At 45.1% G+C, this 21,816-nt stretch overlaps 2 protein-coding genes and 1 pseudogene across 4 annotated transcripts; 1 reads left to right on the forward strand and 2 right to left on the reverse strand.

Moving 5' to 3' along the window:
- Positions 1–1,244: 1,244 nt before the first annotated feature.
- LOC124689415 (zinc finger BED domain-containing protein RICESLEEPER 2-like) lies at positions 1,245–4,925 on the reverse strand. Its single transcript, XM_047222951.1, has 4 exons — positions 4,565–4,925; positions 2,101–4,014; positions 1,952–2,023; positions 1,245–1,588 (listed from the first exon to the last, which is right to left on the reverse strand). The coding sequence occupies exons 1-3, from the start codon at positions 4,923–4,925 to the stop codon at positions 1,959–1,961; spliced, it is 2,340 nt and encodes a 779-aa protein (XP_047078907.1). The 3' UTR covers positions 1,245–1,588; positions 1,952–1,958.
- A 6,220-nt stretch (positions 4,926–11,145) lies between these two features.
- On the reverse strand, positions 11,146–15,022 carry LOC124691490. Of its 3 annotated transcripts, none has more exons than XM_047224768.1 (3): positions 13,846–15,022; positions 11,408–13,757; positions 11,146–11,257 (listed from the first exon to the last, which is right to left on the reverse strand). In XM_047224768.1, exon 1 carries the CDS (start codon positions 15,020–15,022, stop codon positions 13,871–13,873), a length of 1,152 nt encoding a protein of 383 aa, XP_047080724.1. In that variant the 3' UTR covers positions 11,146–11,257; positions 11,408–13,757; positions 13,846–13,870. The 3 variants fall into 3 exon arrangements, with proteins under 3 accessions (XP_047080724.1, XP_047080725.1, XP_047080723.1); XM_047224769.1 differs by having other exon boundaries at positions 11,408–11,518; positions 11,624–15,022; XM_047224767.1 differs by having other exon boundaries at positions 11,408–15,022.
- Positions 15,023–16,807: 1,785 nt separating this feature from the next.
- LOC124691487 lies at positions 16,808–20,619 on the forward strand (annotated as a pseudogene).
- Positions 20,620–21,816: the final 1,197 nt, after the last annotated feature.

Genomic DNA, 21,816 nt, shown 5'->3' on the forward strand with positions numbered 1-21,816 from the left:
CATAGGATTTGCACTACAAACTTCCTATAGGATTAGTTCCTATGAATCAAACAACTAGTATTGGAAAATTTTCCATGGATCAAAATCCTACACTATTCCTATGCAAATCCTATAAATCAAAGGAGCTCTAAATTAGCATAGTCAACTAGCAAATGATTGTTTCAATCTTGGTAGGGTAGCCTTAATTTCACATCAATCCATACATGTTATTATTACTCTTTTTCAAGATTTAATTCTTGTTTCAACCTTGCTACCCTAGTGCCCCAGTTACCATATATGTGAAGTTTTGACTTCTTATGTCTGTAATATATGAGGCCATCGCATTTCGATCACAAAAAATGTCCAAAAAGGGTGGCCGACCTGGGCTGGTTCATAGCGTCGACTCTCTGGTAGGGTGGCGCTCGCGTGGATGCTAGATGTCGTCCTCGACTGCATGGGTAGTGGCTAGGTAGCACATACTGGTCAGGCGTGTTGGCCTCACTAGCGTCGCGCGCGTCGGATCTTAAGGACCTCTTTGTCTCTTAGGTCTGTGGCCTCGCATGGCCGTTGGAGCTACGCTTGGTGGATCAAGGTTAAGATTTTTGCTCCGATGGAATCGATTTGTAGTATCGAGCCGTAGAATCCATGATTCTACTACATTTCTCAGGGAAGATTTTATCGATGCTGAAATTTTGTGTGGTAGTATAGAAGGGGTACCAAGCAGTAAAATTTGTAACAATAAGTTTTACACACTAATATAGCCAAAAAAAATCAATACAATATCTCACTAGTGCAAATTTCTCAATGAAAAGACAGCATGTAGTAGTAATACGCACGCGGTTTGGTCAACGAGCGTGAAGCCTTGGACGCCCTTTCTTCTCCTTCTCTAGGAAAAAAAAACCCGATCCGATCCACTCCTGACACTCTAGACTGACCTTCTCTCCGCCGCCGCCGCCTCTCCCCTCTCAACGGAGCCCCTTGTTCAAGGTGAGAATGGGGCGGAACCCACCCCTAATCCAACCCCCCACCGCATGTAATTGACCTGCTACCCAGTCCAGCCCAAACCAGCATTTTTTTTCTGGTAAACCGCACTGCCCCACCCCGCACGATTTTTTCACCCGCACTGCCCCACCCCGCGTGGAGAATTTGGGTTGGACCCACGGGTTCAACCCGTGGATTCACGTAAAGCTGACGCTCTCTGCTGCTGCTTGCTGTTGGCAGATATGCTGTGCTCTTTGCTATTGCTAGCTGTTGCCTGCTAGCTGTAGCGTGTACTGGCTGATATATGAGAGTGAGAGTGGTAGCATTTCTTTTGTTGCCAAGGAAATTCACTAAAAATTTCTAAAAATATATATATTACAAGTTCAGAATTACTTCACCAGATAGCATTTCTTCATCCAGCATAATTGTTTGGACAAGAAAAAATATCTAAATTGTCCTAGAGCATCTCCATACACTTGTATTCACAAAATTGCAAAACATGTGCACACACAATATCTGATAAACGCAGTGCAAGCATGGTGTCTCGGGCGACAACAAGAGCAATGATGGTTGACGATGTCATGGCAATGCTCCCAGCCTATCATGTGCAATTGCTTCATACTGGTACCTGATAGAATGAAAGTTCATAAGTGGGCACATTCAGGAAGTGCAAGCAAGTTTCGGAAAATATTGACAGTGCAAGTTTCAGCACTGAATGTTCTTCTACTTAGAAACTGATAGAAATATTGACAGTGCCATCTTAAGCTCCTACTGCTTACATCCTTAAACACTAGCTGCTGGCATGCCTATCTTTAATTGGTGGATGTACATGTTCTATGGGAAGGACTCTAGACAATTCAAGTAATCAGCCATCACAATATCATGTAAACTGCTAATAGCTCTGGTTTGTACTTGTACGCATGTCATTCACTGCTACTTAAACTAAAGTATTTGGAGAGTCAACGATCAGCAAGCATCAAGTTTGTAGTACCTTTAGATTAGACAATCTGACCATCGAACTCCTGAACTTGGACCTCCGAGCTTGGACCTCCCGTGCTTGAACCTGCACATGAAAAATATATGTTAATCACCAAAATTAGTTTCATGAACATAACTTCATTGCTCGGGACTTTATTATACCTTCATTGCTCGGGACTTTAAGAAGCCAGTCCTTTCCGCAAACTAAAGCTTCCAGTGCATGTGGTTTTAGTGAGGCCCGTGTATCTCCTAGAATTCTTCCACCGCAACTAAATGCTGACTCAGACGACACGGTACTAAGAGGCACTGCAAGAAAATCGCGAGCCATAGCTGAGAGCACCGGGTATTTTTCGGCATTTGATTTCCACCATGTGAGTATATCAGTAGTTCCAACTGAGCTTTCAATGAAAACCTCATCCAGGTATGCGTCCAACTCTGACCTTGGTTGTGTGTTGGCTCTCCTCCTTGACCTGTACTGAGCAAACTCTTCTTCAAGTTTCCTTTTACCAAGAACAGGTGAGCCCATATTAATCCTGGCTTCACGCGACACCGAGTGCTCGTTGCTTCTTCGCTTGATCTGCTGTTCGTATAGATCATAGTACAACCTGACCGCTTTGCTTATAACATTCACGGTCTCCTCGGTGTCAAAGGGCTGCTCACAATACTTTTCAAAAAAGAAGTTTAGGTACTCTTCCTTTTTCTTTGGATCTAGTATTGTGGCGATTACAAGTGCATTACTTAAGTTGACCTCCTTCCAGTACTTATCAAATTTCGTACCCATGGAGATAGACAAATTCATCATATCTGCATTCACTTTCCATTGGGGATCCTTTAATGCATTGCGGATACACAACACCATGTGCAAGAAGTGATGCGCAGTTGGTTTTCTATCAGCAGATACTGCATTTGTAGCTTCTTCAAAAGCTTTAAGAAAATCACATATAACTTCAACATCTGCCCACTCTTTTGGGTTGAGTGCAACTTCACCATTTTCACTTGCATAGCTGTTTAGAACTCCCTTGTATTTGATAGCTTGAACGAGCATGTGGAAAGTTGAATTCCAACGGCTTGGAATGTCAAGGGCAAGACCAGCCTTCTCCGGTAGACCCTTATTCACGGCAAGTGCATTGAATGCTTGGATTCTCCCGCCTGAGGAATTGACGTGCCTAAACAGGTCACGTATATTCTCAACTGAACCGTGGATATGCTTTGTTCCATCTTGAACTATGAGGTTTAGTATGTGGGCACAACATCTGACATGGAAATCTACGCCTTCAAGCATCAGGCCATGGTCCTGAGTTTCCAAGAAGTTCTTAACTGCCCCAGTGTTATTAGCTGCATTGTCCAATGTTATAGTGAATAGTTTGCGCTTAATACCCCATTCTGTCAAGCAACGGCTAAGAGCCTCCTCAATGGCTTCTTTTGTGTGTGGATACTTCACGTCTTTGAAGGATATGATCTTTTTCTTCAAGACAAAGTTGGCATCAATATAGTGCGCTGTGACACACATATAGCCCAACTTTTGAACAGATGTCCACATGTCTGACGTTAGGCAAATACGGGAATCAAGACTCTGAAGTTCGACTTTCAGCTGTTCCTTCATCTCATCATGTGTAAGGATGCAATCATTGCGAACTGTATGACGACCAACAACTTTGAATGTTGGTTGCATTGAGTCCATCCACTCCTCAAAGTAAGGGTCATCGAATTTCTTGAATGCAATCTCAGCATGGATGCAATACTTGGTCATGAGTTGCCGACTTTTCTTAGCATCAAAAACAAATCCAACATCTGATGATTTCTTCTTAAGGGTTGCTAGAAACCCCGCTCTAACATCAGCTTCAACCAATCTGCACGACTCGGAAATGTGACTCAAGAGGCTACTAGTTCCAGACCTTCTAGTGCAAGTAAGCTTCATTGCACAGTACTTGCAGACAGCTTTAGGAACATCACCAACAATGACAAGATCTTGCTCAAAGTGCTCCCACACTTTTGACCTCCTACCATGTGGTGTTGCAGAAGAACCACCAGTGCCAGAGCTCTCAGACACATGTGTAGACATGTTAACAAGCCTGTCTGTCAAAATAAAGGAATAGTCTCTAATAATTGAAATGAAAGGAGTAGTCTATAATTGTTGTCTATGAATTTCCAAACGTGGATACTACAGAAACTATTTAACAAAGACAAATTTAGGCTCAAGTGTTTTACTGTCTTTCTCAAGAAAATTTGTAGTACTGCAGTGTACTGACCAGTATGATGGACTAGCTACTGCAGGTTATGTGGCATGTGCATGATCTAATTTATTCCATTAAATTAACTGAAACGAGCACTGCTGTCAAATGGCAAACAATAATAAAGTGGGGGTGTATCATACAGTATTACGAGCTCAAACTGGGGTTCATACAGGCTTAGCACAAGGATCCAATTCCAACTAAGTTAAGATAGAGCAGAGCATGCTTGCTGTAACTGAACCATACAGATACGATCAAATCAGCTAGCAGTACGAATATAAAGGTCACCAAATAACATGGAATGGCATTGCACTTGTGGCAGTATAGTTTGAAAATAGTGCAAGTACAGGAAACGCACGATCTGGATTCTTGAACAAAAAGACTGATCTGCTCACCTTGGTGTGGTAGGAGAAGGGTAGGGCACCGGGTACGAAGTAGGAGAAGTGCGGCAGCGACGGCGGTCACCGTGTAGGGCGGCGGCCGGCGGTGGCTGTGGAACCCTAGCCCCAAGTCGGCTGAGGGAGGATGGCGCTGGGCCTGGGCGGTGCTGAAAGTTGACGACGTAGGTAGCAGCGCAGGGCGGCGGAAGTTCGGATGCAGGGCAGCGCCGCAGCGGCGGCGGCGGCGGCGACGGAACCTAGCTAGGCTGCGGCCATGGGAATTTGGGGAGGAACGAAGGTAGGAGAAGAACTGAGCTCGAGTCGTGGCCTTCGTCTCTGGTGGAGAACCCGCACGGCTGGCGCGGGCCGAGCCCATGGTTTCAGCCCGTTTCTACTTATTTTTCCTAAGACCAAACCGCCCCACCCCAATCCGCTTTGCTGTTGAGCCCGCACCGCCCCAGTCCACTTCAATATTAAAACCATTTGAGCCCAAACCATTTAAGGCCACAGCAGAATCCGCACTGCCTGAAGGGATCCACAACATGAAATCAGTCCGCACCTTGAATTGTTCGGTCATGTCAGAGAATTCGTTGGAGGATATCAAAGGCCTTAGGGAGCTGATCAATCTGAAGGAGTTGATATTAGGCACACCTTATGGCCAGTGCTTGACGGTTAAACGTGCCAACACTTTGGTTTCCTCTATTGGATTGCTCCGAAACCTCAAGCATTTGACCCTCGCTTGCGATAGTGAATGCGACGGCTATCCGTGGCTGTCAGACTCATTATCTGATCCTCCACCCCATCTCGAGGTACTCGATCTGGAGACATGGAAGTTCAGTATAGTCCCTGGGTGGATTGGTGAGCTGCGGTGCCTACGGATCCTCAAGCTGTGTGTCTTGCGTTTGCCGGGTGATGACGTTCGTGTTCTTGGAGAACTTCCCTCCCTCGTGTATGCCGTCTTCCGTGGGTTGGATGTCTCCCAAGACAAGATCATCGTCACCACTGGGTTATTCCCGGTTCTGGAGGAAGTTTTGTTTTGGTCTGATGAAGATGTCACTGCTTATCTCAGCTTCGAGGCAGGAGCGATGCCCAAGCTACAAAAGCTCATCCTCGGATTTGGCTGGAAAGAGTGGATGGGCGCTACACCAGTCGGCATGGAGTGCCTGCTCTGCCTCCAGGGCATCCAACTGTGGCCCGAAGGCACCGGCGTTGAGTCAAGCAAAAATCGGGATGATGTACTCGGTGCCATCGAGTCTTCCTTCAAGACCGCTGCAAGAGTGCACCCACGACATCCCTCTGTTACATTCCATGGAGTAGCTGCCACCCCTTGTCTGTAACATAATTAATCATGTCGCCAATTCCCTTGTGTAATTAATCTCCTGGGTAGTGTAAAGCCTGATACACTTCAGTCTAATCAATTAGTGAACATCTCGGTCAGCAGACCCTTCATTTGACAAATGATTTGTCCTAATAAATGCTTCATCTCGATCAATATATGTATGTAGTAGTATAACTTTTGACGTGTTCAATTGTTGTGGTAGCGTATATTAAGCCGAGTGTGCTGTGACTTTTTTTTTAGCTGTAGTTTGCCGTAACTTGACGGGATATGTATGGGAATCCATCAGGTTAATCCGTAGAATCTGTCAAACATGCAAGTGGTGAAAATGCATTCAGGATCCGTTGAACTACGGCATCTCGATGGCCATATATTTTCTCCACTCCACTAGCTAAGCACTTCAGTCCCCAGTCGGAGAACTGAAGTGTACCATGAAAGGATAGACAGATACCATGAAAGTAGCAACAATGTAAATAATGGACCGGGGCAAAATTCTTTAATGATTACAGCAGAGCGCATGGCTACTCACACATCACCCGTATGCTCAAGTGATCCAAAGTAAAACTAAGTAAAAAGTATCAACATCAGGTCAGTACATCTTAGGCATTAGTAGACGGCACGCTAAGCATAGCCTGCTACTAGCTCGCATACATAGTTCATTACCTTAGCATTTGCATCTTGTCAACAAGTTTATTGGTGGACCACTAAAACCAAACACGCATACAACATTGGTCACACGGTAGGGCGGGGAGGCCATGAATCCAGCACCGCCAAAACCCAATTCCAAATACACCTCAGAATCTGAACCTGGGGAAATCCCAATTCCAAATCCAGCACCAACAAAGTTCATTACCTGAGCATTTGCATCTCATCAGCAAGTTTCTTGGTGGCGCACTAAAACCAAACTTGCATCGATATGCACCTACCACATTGATTTGAAGGTTACTTCCAGAATCACAATTCCAAAAACACACCCAGAATACAATTACATGGGACCATTGAGCCACGTTTGTGGTTTGCTCATTAGCAGTTTCAGTCAGGTAAAGATGTGGGCATCCTTTTACCCAAGATTCTGTGCAGGAGTTATGCTGATTGTTCAGGAATGCACTTATCGCATAGACAATCAGACATGGATTGCTTATGAAGTTGTCCAGTGGTGCCATTTTCTGAGCAGTAAAAGCGAATGCTTCATGTTTATAAGAGCTAGAGGTTTCTGCACCCTTTTTCTATTTGCTGAAGTATGTTCAGCTCAGAACATACTAATACATCTGGAATGCAGGACTTCTGGACTTGTATTTCGTGAACCCAAAGGGTTACAGTCATGCATAATGCACGGACTACAAGAGGGTTGGGGCCTGGTCTAGCCAGGAGGATCGAGGACAGGTACAGAAGAAAAATTGGCAGTTAAATGGCCTGATCTGTCACATGCACCAAGTCTAACAAAAACAACACGAAAAGAAGTGAAATTCCTACTAATCGGCAGCCAGTTGGCACGATGCTGAAGCCTTTTTCTCAATGGCTTGACAAGGTCCTGGGAATCAGTTTGAGACAGTCATACCAGCGTCAGCCCATTGAGCAACACTATACGATAACCAACCTCCAATTGCGTCGACGCCAGGCAGATCAAAGACATGACAGAAAGTGCACCCAATACACACCCGCGATGCTAGGATGCCCAACAGGATTGAAGGCAGGACAGTAACACCATCAGCATTTGGTCACCACTTCAGGTCTGCCTAGATGTTTCCATCTCAACATGTTTTGACAGCTTTGCTTGCGAACAACCTGTTTTCAGGTGCACTATTGTTTAGTTAAACCACTAATTTCTAATTAAATCTCAGATGTGCGTCATCAATAAATAGCTATTTTTCAAAACGTTTGGAAGGCAACAACAGTATCATGTAAAAGAACCTGAGTGAGTGAGCTAACCACAACAGTACAAAGATGGAACATTAAAGCAACAGTAATGGGGAGGTGGGAGTTATACCACGAATCAGTAAATGACGGTGACTCACAGGCCAACAGCTAAAAAATGTTTTTACAGAAAAAGTAATTAAGAGAACATTATACCGGTCCTAGCAAAGTTTGTGATCTTCTTTTGCTGCAGGGTTTTCACAAAATGAAAATATTATTGGAGAGTAGTGCAGCGCAACTACTTTGTAGGTCCAATATCTAAAATTTGGCTCATGCAGGACTGTATTTTGCTCAGACACATAGCAATATGAAATTAGTTGTGATTGAGGAAAACAAAATAAAGGGCAAACCTTCACTCCAACCTGAGGCAGCTCATGCACCCAGCTTCCAGTATTCGGTGTGCTGCGCTGCTCAGAGAAGGCTGCCTGTGTCGCCATTGGCCACTTGCCCATGTGGGCTGCTCCGAAGCTCGCCTACGACATCTACTCTATGCGGCTTCACAGCTTCTGCTCGCCTGGCTAGCACGTGCGCCCCCCTGGTAGATGCCATTCCCTTTTGATGTCGCTCAGAATACAGACATCTATTAATTCTACAGTTTACTTAAAAACATGTATTTTCTCAGTTTATTTAAATCAAATGTACTTAATAATAGAAGTGTTTTCTCAAGAATAAAGTTTTGGTTATTATATTTAACAAAATCCATTATCTACAATGTGCCATCTATAAACATGAGAACTGAAGAAATCCATGCAATAGCCATATTGAGGTTCCCTCATGTGCTTTCATTCAAGAGAAGAAGCATTAAAAATCATAAATAGAGAATATAGGCATCGATATTCAGTGTCAAGGACACTATTTAACCATGTAAACAAAATAGCAAAGATGACAAACTATGGATTTTCACAGCAATATGAAAATACAATTATAAAGCATCACACACAGACTGCCCAAGAAAGTGCAGATGTCTATTTGTTTCTGTACTTCTGATAATTTCACAGAGCAATTAGATAAATTAGTTAGTGTTTGACCTGAAACACGATGTACAGCTGGAAGAACACAATTAAGGAGAAACTGCAGTTGTACGTTGATTTTTTTTTTGGTAACCGGGCAATGAGCTCGAACATGGCTAGCGGCAGGACAAATAACAACATGCAGCTGGCCAGCTAGGTGAGCAAAAAATGCAACAGTCATATATTGGGCCAGAAATAGGGGGATTTGGACTGGGAAAAGAGATTATTCGGCTAAGAGAACATGAGATTGCTGAGGCATATGGGGATTGGGGAGATGATGAAAATGTCCTCTTATTATGAAACTAAAATCATGCTTTAAAGTGTGATTAAACTACTTTAATTTAATGCACTAAAAAGCAAAAAGTCAATGAAACAAAAAGACATACCATCATTACAAATGGGCATCAAATAACCATTGATTTGAACAAATTTTCAATTCATATTATCAACTGGATGCTCATGTAGAAATTGAACTATATATATAAAACAAAGGGCGCATAGTGCATGAAAGATCTAGCACCACGGAAATGTACAGGCCACCCTGCTAGTTTAGAAATAAGTACGATAAATCCTTGAGAAAATCATACATAAATCAGAAGTCGAAAACAAACAAACATAGTATAAACTTTTCTAAGCATTATCTAAATATAAAATATTCAACTGCAAATATAGTACTGACTGAAATATGATGGAACCTAAAACACACCGGAATGAAAATGGAACATTCATGCTAGCTAAACTTTGAAAGGAAAGAAAATCATACTAATAGGTTTCCCCTGGAAAACGATACATGATTATTATTTTGCTTCTTGTTTCCTGGGTGCAGGTTTCATCAGAATATTGGTCCAGCCGCATCCATTTTCCATGATATTCAACGCAAATCGAAACACAAACATACCCGAGAACTTCTCATATTGAGAGATCTTCTCTAAGGACTGACAACATCAACATATCACACTTCACAGCAAAAACTAGCATTGACACAATTAGCATGCAACAGGCACTCTATAGATTATATATAACAACCAACATCCAGTTAGGCGAAGAATACAGGACCAAAGAACTACCAGCTTACTACACAGTAACCAATATTCATAGCCTGACTTTGGTTCATGTGAATCTGAAATTAGTTGGCACTTCCCCTCTGCAGGCGGCTGCATAGTGTTCAGCAAGGTGCGGCGCAACTTCCTTGTGAGGACATATGCACTTCTTCACGAAAACATTGTCGGGCTTCTTGAATGCACTAGAGAAGCTCAAGTCGTTGTCTAGGAACACATTTTCCTTGAGAAACTTTAGAACATAGTGCCGAGGTCTGAGGCGGCCCTCCAGGCTCAAACTGATCATTATCAGTCGATGAGCAATGTACACCGGTTCCAACCCCACCTCCGAGATTAGGAACTCAGACCTGCGCCGTAGCATGTCTTTGGACCTCCTCAACAGCAATGAAGCCCTAGTCACAGCAATGCTCACTTCGGCATCAGACCACCTGAACGTCTTCTTCAAGTAGTCCACTTTGGCAGTGATCTTCTCCTAGCTGAGGAATGCGACAGCCTGCAATGCTTGCCTGAACATCCTGGAGCCACGGGGCACACCTAGACCTTCGGCGCGCACTGCCATCTCCTGGACACGCTCTGGTTTAGCGGTCAGTATCCTCCGGATATTGATGCACAGCTTGGTAATATCACAATCAGATAGGCCACACTCTCGCAGGAACACGGCATTGGGCATGACCACCTGCTCGAGGTTAGTACCGAGAAGGTAGGTGGTAGAGACTACGGTTCTACCAGGTCTCGGGCGTAGATTATAGGGATGAAAGTGAGGACGGTGAGGCTGGAGGCGCAAACGCCGGCGGCTGGGCGCCGTCGCTGCGAGAGGGAGGAGGCGGCGGCTAGGGCAGGGTGCAGCTATGGTTTGGGGCTCCCGTCTCCTGAGGGAGACGACAACAGTATATGTTTATTGTCTGATTATAATCGAAGTGGTACATGTGTTTATATAGGAGGACAGCTCCTCTAAACCCTAAATAACTTGGGCTAAGCCCCTAATTCGGCCCACTATTGGGCCTCTTCCGTGCATACTGGAGCCCGACCATAACAGTAGGAGCCATGCTTGAGCGCTCGGAAGAGGTTGTCGGAGGACCCAAAGAGGGGCAGGTAGTAGTGCAGCTTGGAGACGATGAATCTATTGCGGAATCTTTGGGGGTCAAGCGAGACGAGTCGCGCGATCTCAGGACACGATAGGCCGAGGCTGGTGAGGTCCGCGACATTGCGGGCCAAGGTTTTGTCAACTTTGGCGCAGAGAAACTCGGGGTATCTGGCGACTAGAGTGGCAACGTCGGTGCTGGAGAGACCGAGGCCGGCAAGGAAGGCGAGGATGGCGTCAGTGTGATGTCGTTGTTTCTATCTGAAGCCGATTCATCGTGCTGGATAAACCCGATTCAAGAAAACACTCCTACGAAAGAGGCAGCATATCATTGGTTCGACCATGATATAGAAAAATAATAAGTACATGGGACCATCAAGCCATGTTGTGTTCTGTTCGCTAGCATATTCAGGATGAAAACTGCAATATGAGGAAGAGCAGGTAGAAGGGAAGACTTACGAAAAAACCAACGGTACAACTCAAGGAGCAACAAATCACTGAATAACATTGTCTCACTCCGGCGGTTTCATTTGATCATAGAAAGAAGCGTCACCATCCACCAAGTCCGCACTGATCAACAAGGAAGTACTGGGATAGTGTTCCAACAACTTTTATAAAAAAGAAACTTGCGAAAACATGTCACCTGGAGAGACTTGAATTAAGTACTAAATTAACCTGGAGCTGAAATAGTTTGGCATAGCAAAACTAATACTGTAGTAGCATGATGTTGGCCTTGGTACAAATGCAGAGACCCCAAGAGGCTTTGGGTGGGAATGGGCAGCCCTTCCGACTCGATGGACATGGGCCTCTTTTATGCTTCTACAACTATCACCATTCTAAGCATAATCTAAACATTCATTGAACTTGCAAAGTTAGTAGTAACAGACATATGGCGGAACCTAACATCCCAATTCCAGAAGAACTCCCAGAATCTGAACTTGGGGGGGAAATATAATTCATGGGACCACTGAACCATGTTCAAGATGAACCCCTGCAATGGGGCAAAAAGGGATAGAAGGGAGGAATTATGTCAAACCAACACTACCATTAGAGGGAAATGAAGGAGCAACAAATCAGTATCAGCATTCCATCTAAACGAGAAGGAAGTTCAGCTATGCGAAAGATAGTGTTCCAACAACATTTCACAATCTGACAGACAAAAAAGAGGAGACTGCAAAGAATATCACCTGAACATGACCATATCATATCCCATGCAGACAGTCCATAACTATAAGTCAGTACTAAAAGAACCTTGAGATGATAAATTTTGGCATAACAAAAATAGTACTGTAGTCAGCACGATGTTGGAGGATCGAGCAGAGGATATGATACAATATATGTAAGGACTGAGGGCTAAGTTACTGTATTTTTTTAACAGAAACATACCCATTCATGAACATTACTGTATATTTTCCACTGAACATATACTACTGCTCACTTTTGTTGATCATCAGCCGCAACAGCCGTTTAAAGTTTTGTTAAACAAGTAATTGCTGCACTTTAGATCGAAATGGCCATGATCTTTTGTGTGTTTTAAGTTTTAACAGGGAAGATGTTTGATGCATCGATCTCCAGAGAACAATATATAATGGCATGGAACAGTAGAGGGGATAGCTTACCGCTCTTGCATTATTAAAAACAACTTAAACACAGAATTACATCACTAAACACACCAATTACAACTTTTATATGTTAGGATGGACAAAGGGTCTATGGTGTCAGTGTTGTGTAACAATTTATAGCTCAGCTCAAAGCAAAATAGTGAACTGAATTTGGTGGCTTTGCAAAATCAAAACTTAAACCTACAATTTCACATTGGCTACTTTTGCTGCCAAAACATATCTTTGTAGTTTTGTTAACCGATACGCTTCCACATATGTAAGCACTGAAAAAGTAGATTGATACAAACAAAGAACTTTTGCCTCGGTCTAAGATGTAGCTTACAGTGGCCAATTCTCATATCCTTATCTTCTTCATGTTCGCTCGGAAAATATAAATTTATCCATTATTGATTTGCTTGTTTATTCATGGAACCACCATCAGTTTAGTTCCAATGATTAATGACAGATGAAAATGATAAGACTAATTCGTTTGTAGATCATGCATTAGTCCCAGGCAGGTTACCTTTTCCAATTTAAAAAAAAATCAACTAAAGTAGAGTCAACTATGGTACAGTACTATTCTTTAAAGTCAATAAATCCTTAAAGGGGTTCAGAAATAAAAAATGCAACAAACAGACACCCATTAGAATTTTTTCAAAGCATAACCAAGTTATTCAGTGAACTGCCAAGTTAGTAGTAACAGACATATGATGGAATCTAAAAGACAACGAAATGAAAATGGAACATACTAGATAATCTTTGGCATGATAGTAGATCAATGATATTTTTCAGTAGAAAATGACATGGGATTATTCTTTTGATTTGTGGTTTGATAAGAAAATTGTCCACCCGCACATCAAATTTCCAGGCTATTCATGGAAGCAAGAAACACAAATATATCCATGGACTTCTCATTTTCATAGATTGCAGGTGATGCTTTCTTCTCTAAGGAATGGCGAGATCAACATATCCAGGTTCATGAACCAAATTATAAGTTTCATCAGGAATTAGCAATGACAAAGCAGCAAGTAACATACATAGTGGCTGTATTATAGAAGCCAATCAACATCCAATTAGATGAACACCATTATAGGAATAAGCAGTTACCAATTTCCATAGCCCTTCTTGGTTCATGCAAATATGAAATTAGCCGGCACTTCACCTCTGCAAGCGGCTGCATAGTCTTCAGCAAGGTGCGGCGCAACTTCCTTGTGAGGACATATGTACTTCATCACGAATTATATAAGACAACCAGCATCCAGTTAGGTGGAGAATACAGACAGGAACAAGAATTACCAGCTTACTACGCAGTAACCAATATTCATAGCCCGACTTTGGTTGACGTAAATCTGAAATTAGTTGGCACTTCCCCTCTGCAAGCGGCTGCATAGTCTTCAGCAAGGTGTGGCGCAACTTCCTTGTGAGGACATATGTACTTCTCCATGAAAACATCATTGGTCCTCAGGACTGCGCCAAAGAAGCTCCAGTCGTGGATCCCATTTTCCTTGAGAAACTTCAGAACGTAGTGCCGGGGTCTGAGGCGGCCCTCCAGGCTCAACCAGATCATTGCGGGTCGATGGGCAATGTACACCGGTTCCAACCCCACCTCCGAAATCAGGAACTCAGACTTGCGCCGCAGCATGTGTTGAGACCTCCTGATCAGGGTTGGAGCTTTTTTCAAAGCAATGCTCACTTGGGCATCGGACCACCTGAACGTCTTCTTCAAGTAGTCCATTCTGGCCGTGATCTTCTCCTGGCTGAGGAATGCGACAGCCTGCAGCGCTTCCCTGAACATCCCAGAGCCACGGGGCACACCAAGACCTTCGGCATGCACTGCCATCTCCTGGACACGCTCTGGTTTACCGGTCATCATCCTCGGGACATAAATGCACAGCTTGGCAATATCACAATCAGATAGGCCACACTGTCGCAGGAACACGACATTGGGCATGACCACCTGCTCGAGGTTAGTACCGAGAAGGTAGGAGCCATGCTTGAGCGCTCGGAAGAGGTTGTCGCAGGACCCAAAGAGGGGCAGGTAGTAGCGCAGCTTGGAGACGATGGATCTACTGCGGAATCTTTCCGGGTCAAGCGAGGCGAGCCGCGCCATCTCAGCACGCGATAGGCCGAGGCCGGTGAGGTCCGCGACGTTGGGGGCCAGGGTTTTGTCAACTCTGGCGCAGAGGAACTCGGGGTCTCTGGCGACCAGGGGGGCGACGTCGGCGCTGGAGACGCCGAGGCCGGCGAGGAAGGCCAGGACGGCGTCGGGCTTGGAGGGGGACTTGAGGTGGGAGACCTTCGCGGAGGCCTTGTCAGCCTGCGCCCGGGTTAAGCCGCAGGTTTCCACCAGGTAGTCCCCGATGGCGAAGCTAGGGTTGGCGGCGGCGGCGGAGAGGAGGCGGTGGAGAGAGGAGATGTAGGGGCAGGAAGTGGAGAGGAGATGGGCCAAGGTGGAGGTACGGAGGCGGAGCATGGCTAGACGCGGCAATGGCGTGGCGGCGCCGCCGGCTTGCCGGTGGGTCGAGCGATTTCTGTTGGCGTCAGTTACGATATGCTGATGTGTGGCCTGCAGCTTGGGCCTTATTGGACAGGCCCACGATTAAAAACGTATATATGTTCTCCTGTTTTTTCTTCCTTGTTTCATTGATCTTTACAAACTTGTGCAAAACGGGTCTGCAGTATTCTGGAATTTCGAAAATTATATGTAGATCCATTCTAGAAAAACACGTGGAGAATTTCCCTAAATAAAATTATGTAGTGCGACCTCAAACAAGCGGAAATGAAAGAACAATGCACAACTTCTTTTGTAAACCTAATATCTCGTCCAACTAGCAGACCCTTTGACAAATCTTCAGTTGATTCTGAATACAGGAATCATCCCTCCGAACGCTGAACCTCATCACTCAACATGTGCAAACAACTTCGCTAAAATTGTCCCAACGATTGTAGCAGGCCTCTACTAGTGTGTGTGGCCCCTCAACATGGGCGGTGGCGGACAGGAGGCGGTAGGGAGAGGAGATGGAGGGAATAGAGACGATACGGGAAAGGACGCACGCTCGGCGGAGGAGCATGGCGGCGGAGACGACGCCGACAGCAGCCGAAAGATTTCCGGCGGCGCTCGTGTTGTCCTTGTCTATCGCAAAAGGACGAAAGTTTGAGTTCCCGACGACGATGAACGGCGAGAAGATCGAGAAGCTCGGCGTCCTCGTGTCGCAGGTGGATCGACCAGTGCAGCCGCCGCTGCCCCGCTACGCCACGGACATCATGCCGCCAGGCCTCACTGAGGACAAGGCCCTACAATAGGCGTTGCAGCACCTGTCGCCGCCTCCACCTTCCGCCGTTCAACCCGTGGGCTCCTCCACCTGCACCACCGACGACACCGGCGTATATCCGCTGGTTGCCAGACTTCGTCATGCTCAACGATGACGAGGAGTAGGCTAGGGTAGCAGGCGGTGTATGCGCCTTTTAGTATTTATATTTATATTTTCTTTTATTTACTATGTAAATTATGTTTATTATACTGAAAGAATGTGAAAAAAAAATTGCATATCGTGGCGCTGGGCACCCAACGTAAACAGACGCGTGGTCAATTTTGACTATTTAGGTCGAAGCGAACGGACGCGCACGACCATTTTAAATGTCCGAATCCGTCGGCCCGTCGGAGATGCCCTCAGTTCACATTCTAATTCTAGGGTTGTACACGTGTGCGTTTGATTAGTGAAAAAGGACCGCCTGGCAAAGTGGCAAGTTTCACGTGGTGTTTCTTTTTTCTGCAGGAAAAGTCACCATTTGCGGAGGAGGCGGACGAGAAGTCGTCGAGGCATCGTTCGACCAGGGAACACGCGCGTGCGTTTGGTCAAAATAATCCCCTTCCTTCTTCTTCTTCACCGAGCTTCTCTCCCCCAAACCCAGGCTGCAGCGGCAGGAACGGCGCGCCGGCGTCGCCCTCCTCCCCTTCTCACTTTCCTCATCCAGATCCGCTGGTGGGGGGAACAGGGGCAGCCTGCTCCGGCTACGAAGGTGAAGAGGCCGGCGCGCCGCCCTGGCCTCCTCCGGCAGCGAGTTTCCCGGCTAGGTCGCGCCGCCCAACCGAGCTGCAGCCTCCCACCCCCACCTCTCTGGTTCGCACAGGAGAGAGCGACCGAACGGTGGCCGGCGCGTGCGGCAGATCGAGATGGGAAGGACAGAGGGCGGCGGCAGCTGCGATCCGCCTTCGCTACCTCACCAAGCCGCTCGATCGGAAGGGAGCTCGCTCGGCATGCCATCAGAAGTCGTCAGCGTGACGACGGGGGTGCTGAACCCGCTCATCGCCAAGCTCACCAAGCTGCTCAGCGGCGACAAGTGCAAAAATCTCTCCTTGGTGAGGGAGCAGGCCTCGTTTCTCAAGGATGAGCTCTGCGCCATCAAACCTCTCCTTGACAAGATGGAACAGCTCAACGACGCCTCGGCCAGAAGCTGGAGGGGCCGTGTCAGGGAGACGTCCTACGACATGGAGAACTGCATCCACGACTTCATGCATAACACTTCCGGCGCCGCCGATGCAGAGACCACCAGCTTCCTCAAGCAGATGGCTAGCCGTATCGAGGACCTAAAGGTTCTCACGGCCGAGGCAGACGCGAGGCGCGGGATGTGCAAGCTTGATGATTTTGTTGATGCTAGCCATGCTGGTGTGGCTGTGGGTTCCTCCCCAATCTCGGCGATCTACAACAAGGACCTCGTGGGACTCGATGGCCCGAGCGAAGAGCTTGTCGGTTGGTTGACGGATCCGCAACCAAAACTCAAGGTGGTCTCCATCGTGGGGTCCGCAGGTTCGGGCAAAACCACGCTGGCCATGCAGGTGTATACCGAGATTGAAGCCCAGTTTGATCGCACCACGTTTGTTTCTGCCCCTCGAAGACCTGATGCTGAAAGCCTTCTCGGTGGCCTACTTCTCAATCTTGGGACGTTAGAGTTTCCTCGTACTCTCGAGCTGCACGAAATCATCGACCGCCTAAGAGAAGACCTCGAAGATAAGAGGTACTATGTTTTCCTTCACTTCTCACTAATATGCTTGCATTGTTTAGTCCTGAGTAATTGTGTGATTTGCAACAAGTTCATCATCTAATAGCTTTTGCATGGTTTGGTATGATTTTATAGTAGTTATACTCACGAGTCATAATGAAAAAGATATTTTACTAAATCTTGTGAGGCATTTTGGCTATGGAAAATTTGTGCTAGCTTGTAAACACTCCTGTTATGATTGAAGCTATAGCATATACGTAAGCGGAATGCTAATTCGGGCACATTTACTAGACAAGAATCTAGTAAACAGTCTACGTCGTTTGTCTCAACTTTGCTTTTTCATGCAGCGGAGACACGTTGAACAACATTTTTCTGTGATGTTGAGAATCGATCCGTATCAACTGCCTTTCTCCGTGTAGTTGAGTATTTCCGTGCAGCTAAAACTTTGCTAAGTTGAGTCGTGTTCTAACTGCGTTTTTGTATACCAGTTAAGAAGCTAGGAAACAACTACTCGTGGAGTCTCTCCAAAACATTTGGCGTAGTCATATGCGGCTGAAACATCCTTCATATTCACCTAAAGAAGATTATAGGGTGTTAGGGTAATGTTCCCTGGGTATTTACGATCAACCTATAGACAATTTTTCTTGACACTTTTGCTATGGTGACTTTCCTTTTGGTGCTTACTGTAATTGAAGAACTTTAATAATGATGATTGTATTACTAAATGACACTCTGCGTTACGATCATATAAGGCCTTATTTGTGACTTTTCTCGTAAGTTTGAAACAAATGTGTTGACTTTCTTTATTATGTTTCTTTTCCTTTGTTTTTGTTTGAAGGTTTCATATGTACCTGATAATCGCATACTGATATAATGTTGAAATAACTCATGCAAATATTGCAATAGGTACTTAATTTTAATTGATGACCTATGGGATCAATCAGCATGGAATATAATGAGATGTGCCTTTCCTGAAAATAGCAATGGAAGTAGAATGATTGTAACCACACGATTGGATGATGTAGCTGTCAATGCATGTCACAATGACCATGCCTGCATTTACATAATGAAGCACCTTGAAGAGCAAGACTCAAGAAGATTATTTTTTAACAGAGTATTTGGATCTAATAATGTTTGCCCACCACAGTTTCAATATATTTCAGCTGAAATTCTCAAGAAGTGTGGTGGATTGCCTCTTGCAATTATCACCATAGCTGGCATATTAGCTAGCACTGAGGCAAGATCCTTAAATGAATGGGAGAGCATAAAGAATGTTCTTGGTGCCATGTCTGCCACAAAACCCACTTTGGAAGAGATGATGGGTATATTAAACCTTAGCTACATGCATCTTCCAGTTTATCTCCGGCCATGTCTTTTGTACCTTGCCATGTATCCGAAGACCGTGAGATCCGGAGAGATGACTTGGTTAAGCAATGGATAGCTGAAGGCTTTATTTGCAGTATGTCTGGTGTAGATTTGTACGATGTGGCGTAAAGTTATTTCAATGATCTTATCAATAGAAGTCTGATTCAGCCCGAAATAACAGAATATGGGGAGGTACTTTCTTGCAGATTACATGGCATGGTGCTTGATTTGATCCTAAGCAAGTGTATCGAAGATAATTTTATAAGTGTAGCACATAACTATGATGACATGGAAAGATTGAATAGTTTCGAGCACAAGATTCGTCGATTATCCCTGAAATCATGTGCAGAATCAGAGACCGTTTCTACTAGCATGTCACAAGTTAGATCATGTGCGCTGTTCGACCTGTCGAGGTACACACCTCCTCTTTCGTACTTTAAGTACCTCCAAATGCTTATGTTCAATTTTCCATTTGGATGGGAGTGGGATGCGGCAGTTGACCTCACGGCTATTGCCCATTTGTTTCTACCGAGGTATTTGAAGGTTTTAGCACTATCGGCACGCGTAGCGCTCCCTACCGAAATTAAAGGGCTTGTGCATTTGGAAACTCTGGAGTTAGATTGCCATCTCACGAAAAGCTTTCCATCAGATATAACTCACTTGGTCAACTTGTTGCATTTGATACTTCCAGATGATACAATGCTACCTAAAGGGATCCAGAACATGAAATCGGTCCGCACCCTGCATTGTTCTGTTATGTCGGAGGGTTCACTGGAGGATATCAAAGGCCTTAGCGAGCTGACCAATCTGAAGGAATTGGAATTAAGCACGCCTTACGGCCGAGTGCTTGACGAGTTGAGGGTGTCGACACTTTGATTTCCTCTATTGGATTGGTTCAAGACCTCAAGCATCCGATGCTTGATTGCGTTATTGAATGCGATGGCTATGAGAGGTCTGTCGGACTCATTATCCGATCCTCCTCCATGTCTCGAGTACCTCGATCCGGAGACATGGAAGTTCAATGAGAGTCCCCAGATGGATTGGTGAGCTAAGTCACCTCCGTTTTCTCCATTTGTTTGTCCTGCACCTGTCGAATGATGAGCTTTGTGTTCTTGGAGAGCTTCCCTCCCTCATGTCTGCAATGTTACACGTGTCAGAAGTATGCGAAAATAAGGTTGTGGTTGGCACTGGATTATTCCCGGTTCTTGAGGTCTTTTGGTTCCGGTCCAATGAAGATGTCAATGCGTACCTTAGCTTTGAGGCGGGAGCTATGCCCAAGCTACAGAAGCTCGAACTGGGATTCGGCTGGAAAGAGTGGAGAGGTGCTACACCGGTTGGCATGGAGTGTCTACCTTGCCTCCGGGACATCCATGTGTGGCTCCGTGACACCATCCTCGAGTCAAGCAAACATGAGAAAGAAGTACGCGCTGATGTCGAGTCTGCTTTCAAGTGCACCGTACGTCGGTATCCAAAACATCCCTCCGTTACAGTTGATTAGTCCTCCGTGCATTCTATCGATCTGCCTCTCCTCTGTAAGTTAATAGTTGCCCTGCTAACCTTGTTGTTTTAGTTTATTTGGTTTTTCTATCGCTTCAATTGTGTATTTGATCTCTTGAGCATTGTAAACATACACTTTACGTCTGTTTAATAATCAATATCTCTCGGTAGCATAACCTTTTTACAAATGATCTCGGTAGAGTTTAGTTTGTGACGTGTTTAATTATGGAGGAACCGTATAGAGGTGTCTGCGACGAATGTCCTTGATTGTAAGCGCATGGCATCTGTATTCTGGGTTCAAGATTGGCTGATACTTTCCTAGTTATCCTTTACAATCTGGGTATATAAATGGTTTTGTCTCCAGTTTATTTACATAAATCTTCTGGGTTGACAGATTGCGTCAACTCGATCAGAAGTATGACATTGTGAGCTAGTACAACATATGTATACTGTCCTACATACATATGGGCTGTCCTTTTTGGTAGGCTAGCTCTGATGCTGAGGTTCTGTTTCTATATGAATTCACGTCGTCTGCTGCGGGTCCAGAGGTTGGAGCAAACAGTATAAAAATGGCAACAATTTTAATCGCTTTGAAAAATGAACACTAGTATTACTTGTAGGTCTGTTGGACAATCTCGTAGCCGTTGTGTTTAGGTTTCAGTCCCTTGTGTTTAGGTTTCAGTTTCGTCAGTTAAATCATATCTTCAGTTCCGTCAGTCAAAACAGAGCAGGAGCCTAGGACTTACGCATAGTGAGCGTGACCAGGTCAGTGGGATCGTGACACAAAGCTCGGCCACAGTTGAACACTGGGATTCCGAAATTTTAAAGGATGGAACTGGAGCAAACTATTTGGGTGATTATTACAGGAGAACAGATGGTTTATCACACATAAGTAACTGGTAGATGGGTATTTTGACTAGAATACTTACCGGTAACCCCGAGATAGAACAATACACAGTGGCCCCTGCTCCCGCTCCAGCGTGGAGTAGCCATGGTTCGCCTCCGACCTCCGTGAGCCTTCCTGCAGTTTCACTGAAATTGACATTGGACAGATGCAAATAGGGCCTAATTCTGGACTTGGGATGAAGAAATAAGCTGGACTCTTACACCCCATAATTACTCTGACGCTATTTTCAGCAGAGTACATACTGGATAGCCATGTGCATCCAGTATGTACTAGATAGCCAGGGTGCAGTTTTGCAATTTCATTTTATGTGTATCTGACGGAGCAATCACTCTCTGAAATAAAGCATGATGTCACTTCAAATCCAATGGAAGTAACCATCTATCTCGTGTGGGGGAAGTAAATGAGTACTGAAATAATCGATGTGTCAGAAAGCAGGAGTTGAACAATTCTACAAAGAAATATGTCATCCCGGGGATCTCCAAACAAGTTTCCTATAG

Source organism: Lolium rigidum, chromosome 2 (genome assembly GCF_022539505.1).
Source record: "Lolium rigidum isolate FL_2022 chromosome 2, APGP_CSIRO_Lrig_0.1, whole genome shotgun sequence".
NCBI lineage: Eukaryota > Viridiplantae > Streptophyta > Magnoliopsida > Poales > Poaceae > Lolium > Lolium rigidum.

Excerpts from the sequence above, each read along its gene's own strand:
- LOC124689415 (XM_047222951.1), bottom strand. The coding sequence starts at position 4,925 with ATGGGCTCGGCCCGCGCCAGCCGTGCGGGTTCTCCACCAGAGACGAAG. Across the intron at positions 4,015-4,564 it reads CCTTCTCCTACCACACCAAG|ACAGGCTTGTTAACATGTCT; the intron begins GTGAGCAGATCA and ends TTATTTTGACAG. Across the intron at positions 2,024-2,100 it reads TAAAGTCCCGAGCAATGAAG|GTTCAAGCACGGGAGGTCCA; the intron begins GTATAATAAAGT and ends TTTCATGTGCAG.
- LOC124691490 (XM_047224768.1), bottom strand. The coding sequence starts at position 15,022 with ATGCTCCGCCTCCGTACCTCCACCTTGGCCCATCTCCTCTCCACTTCC.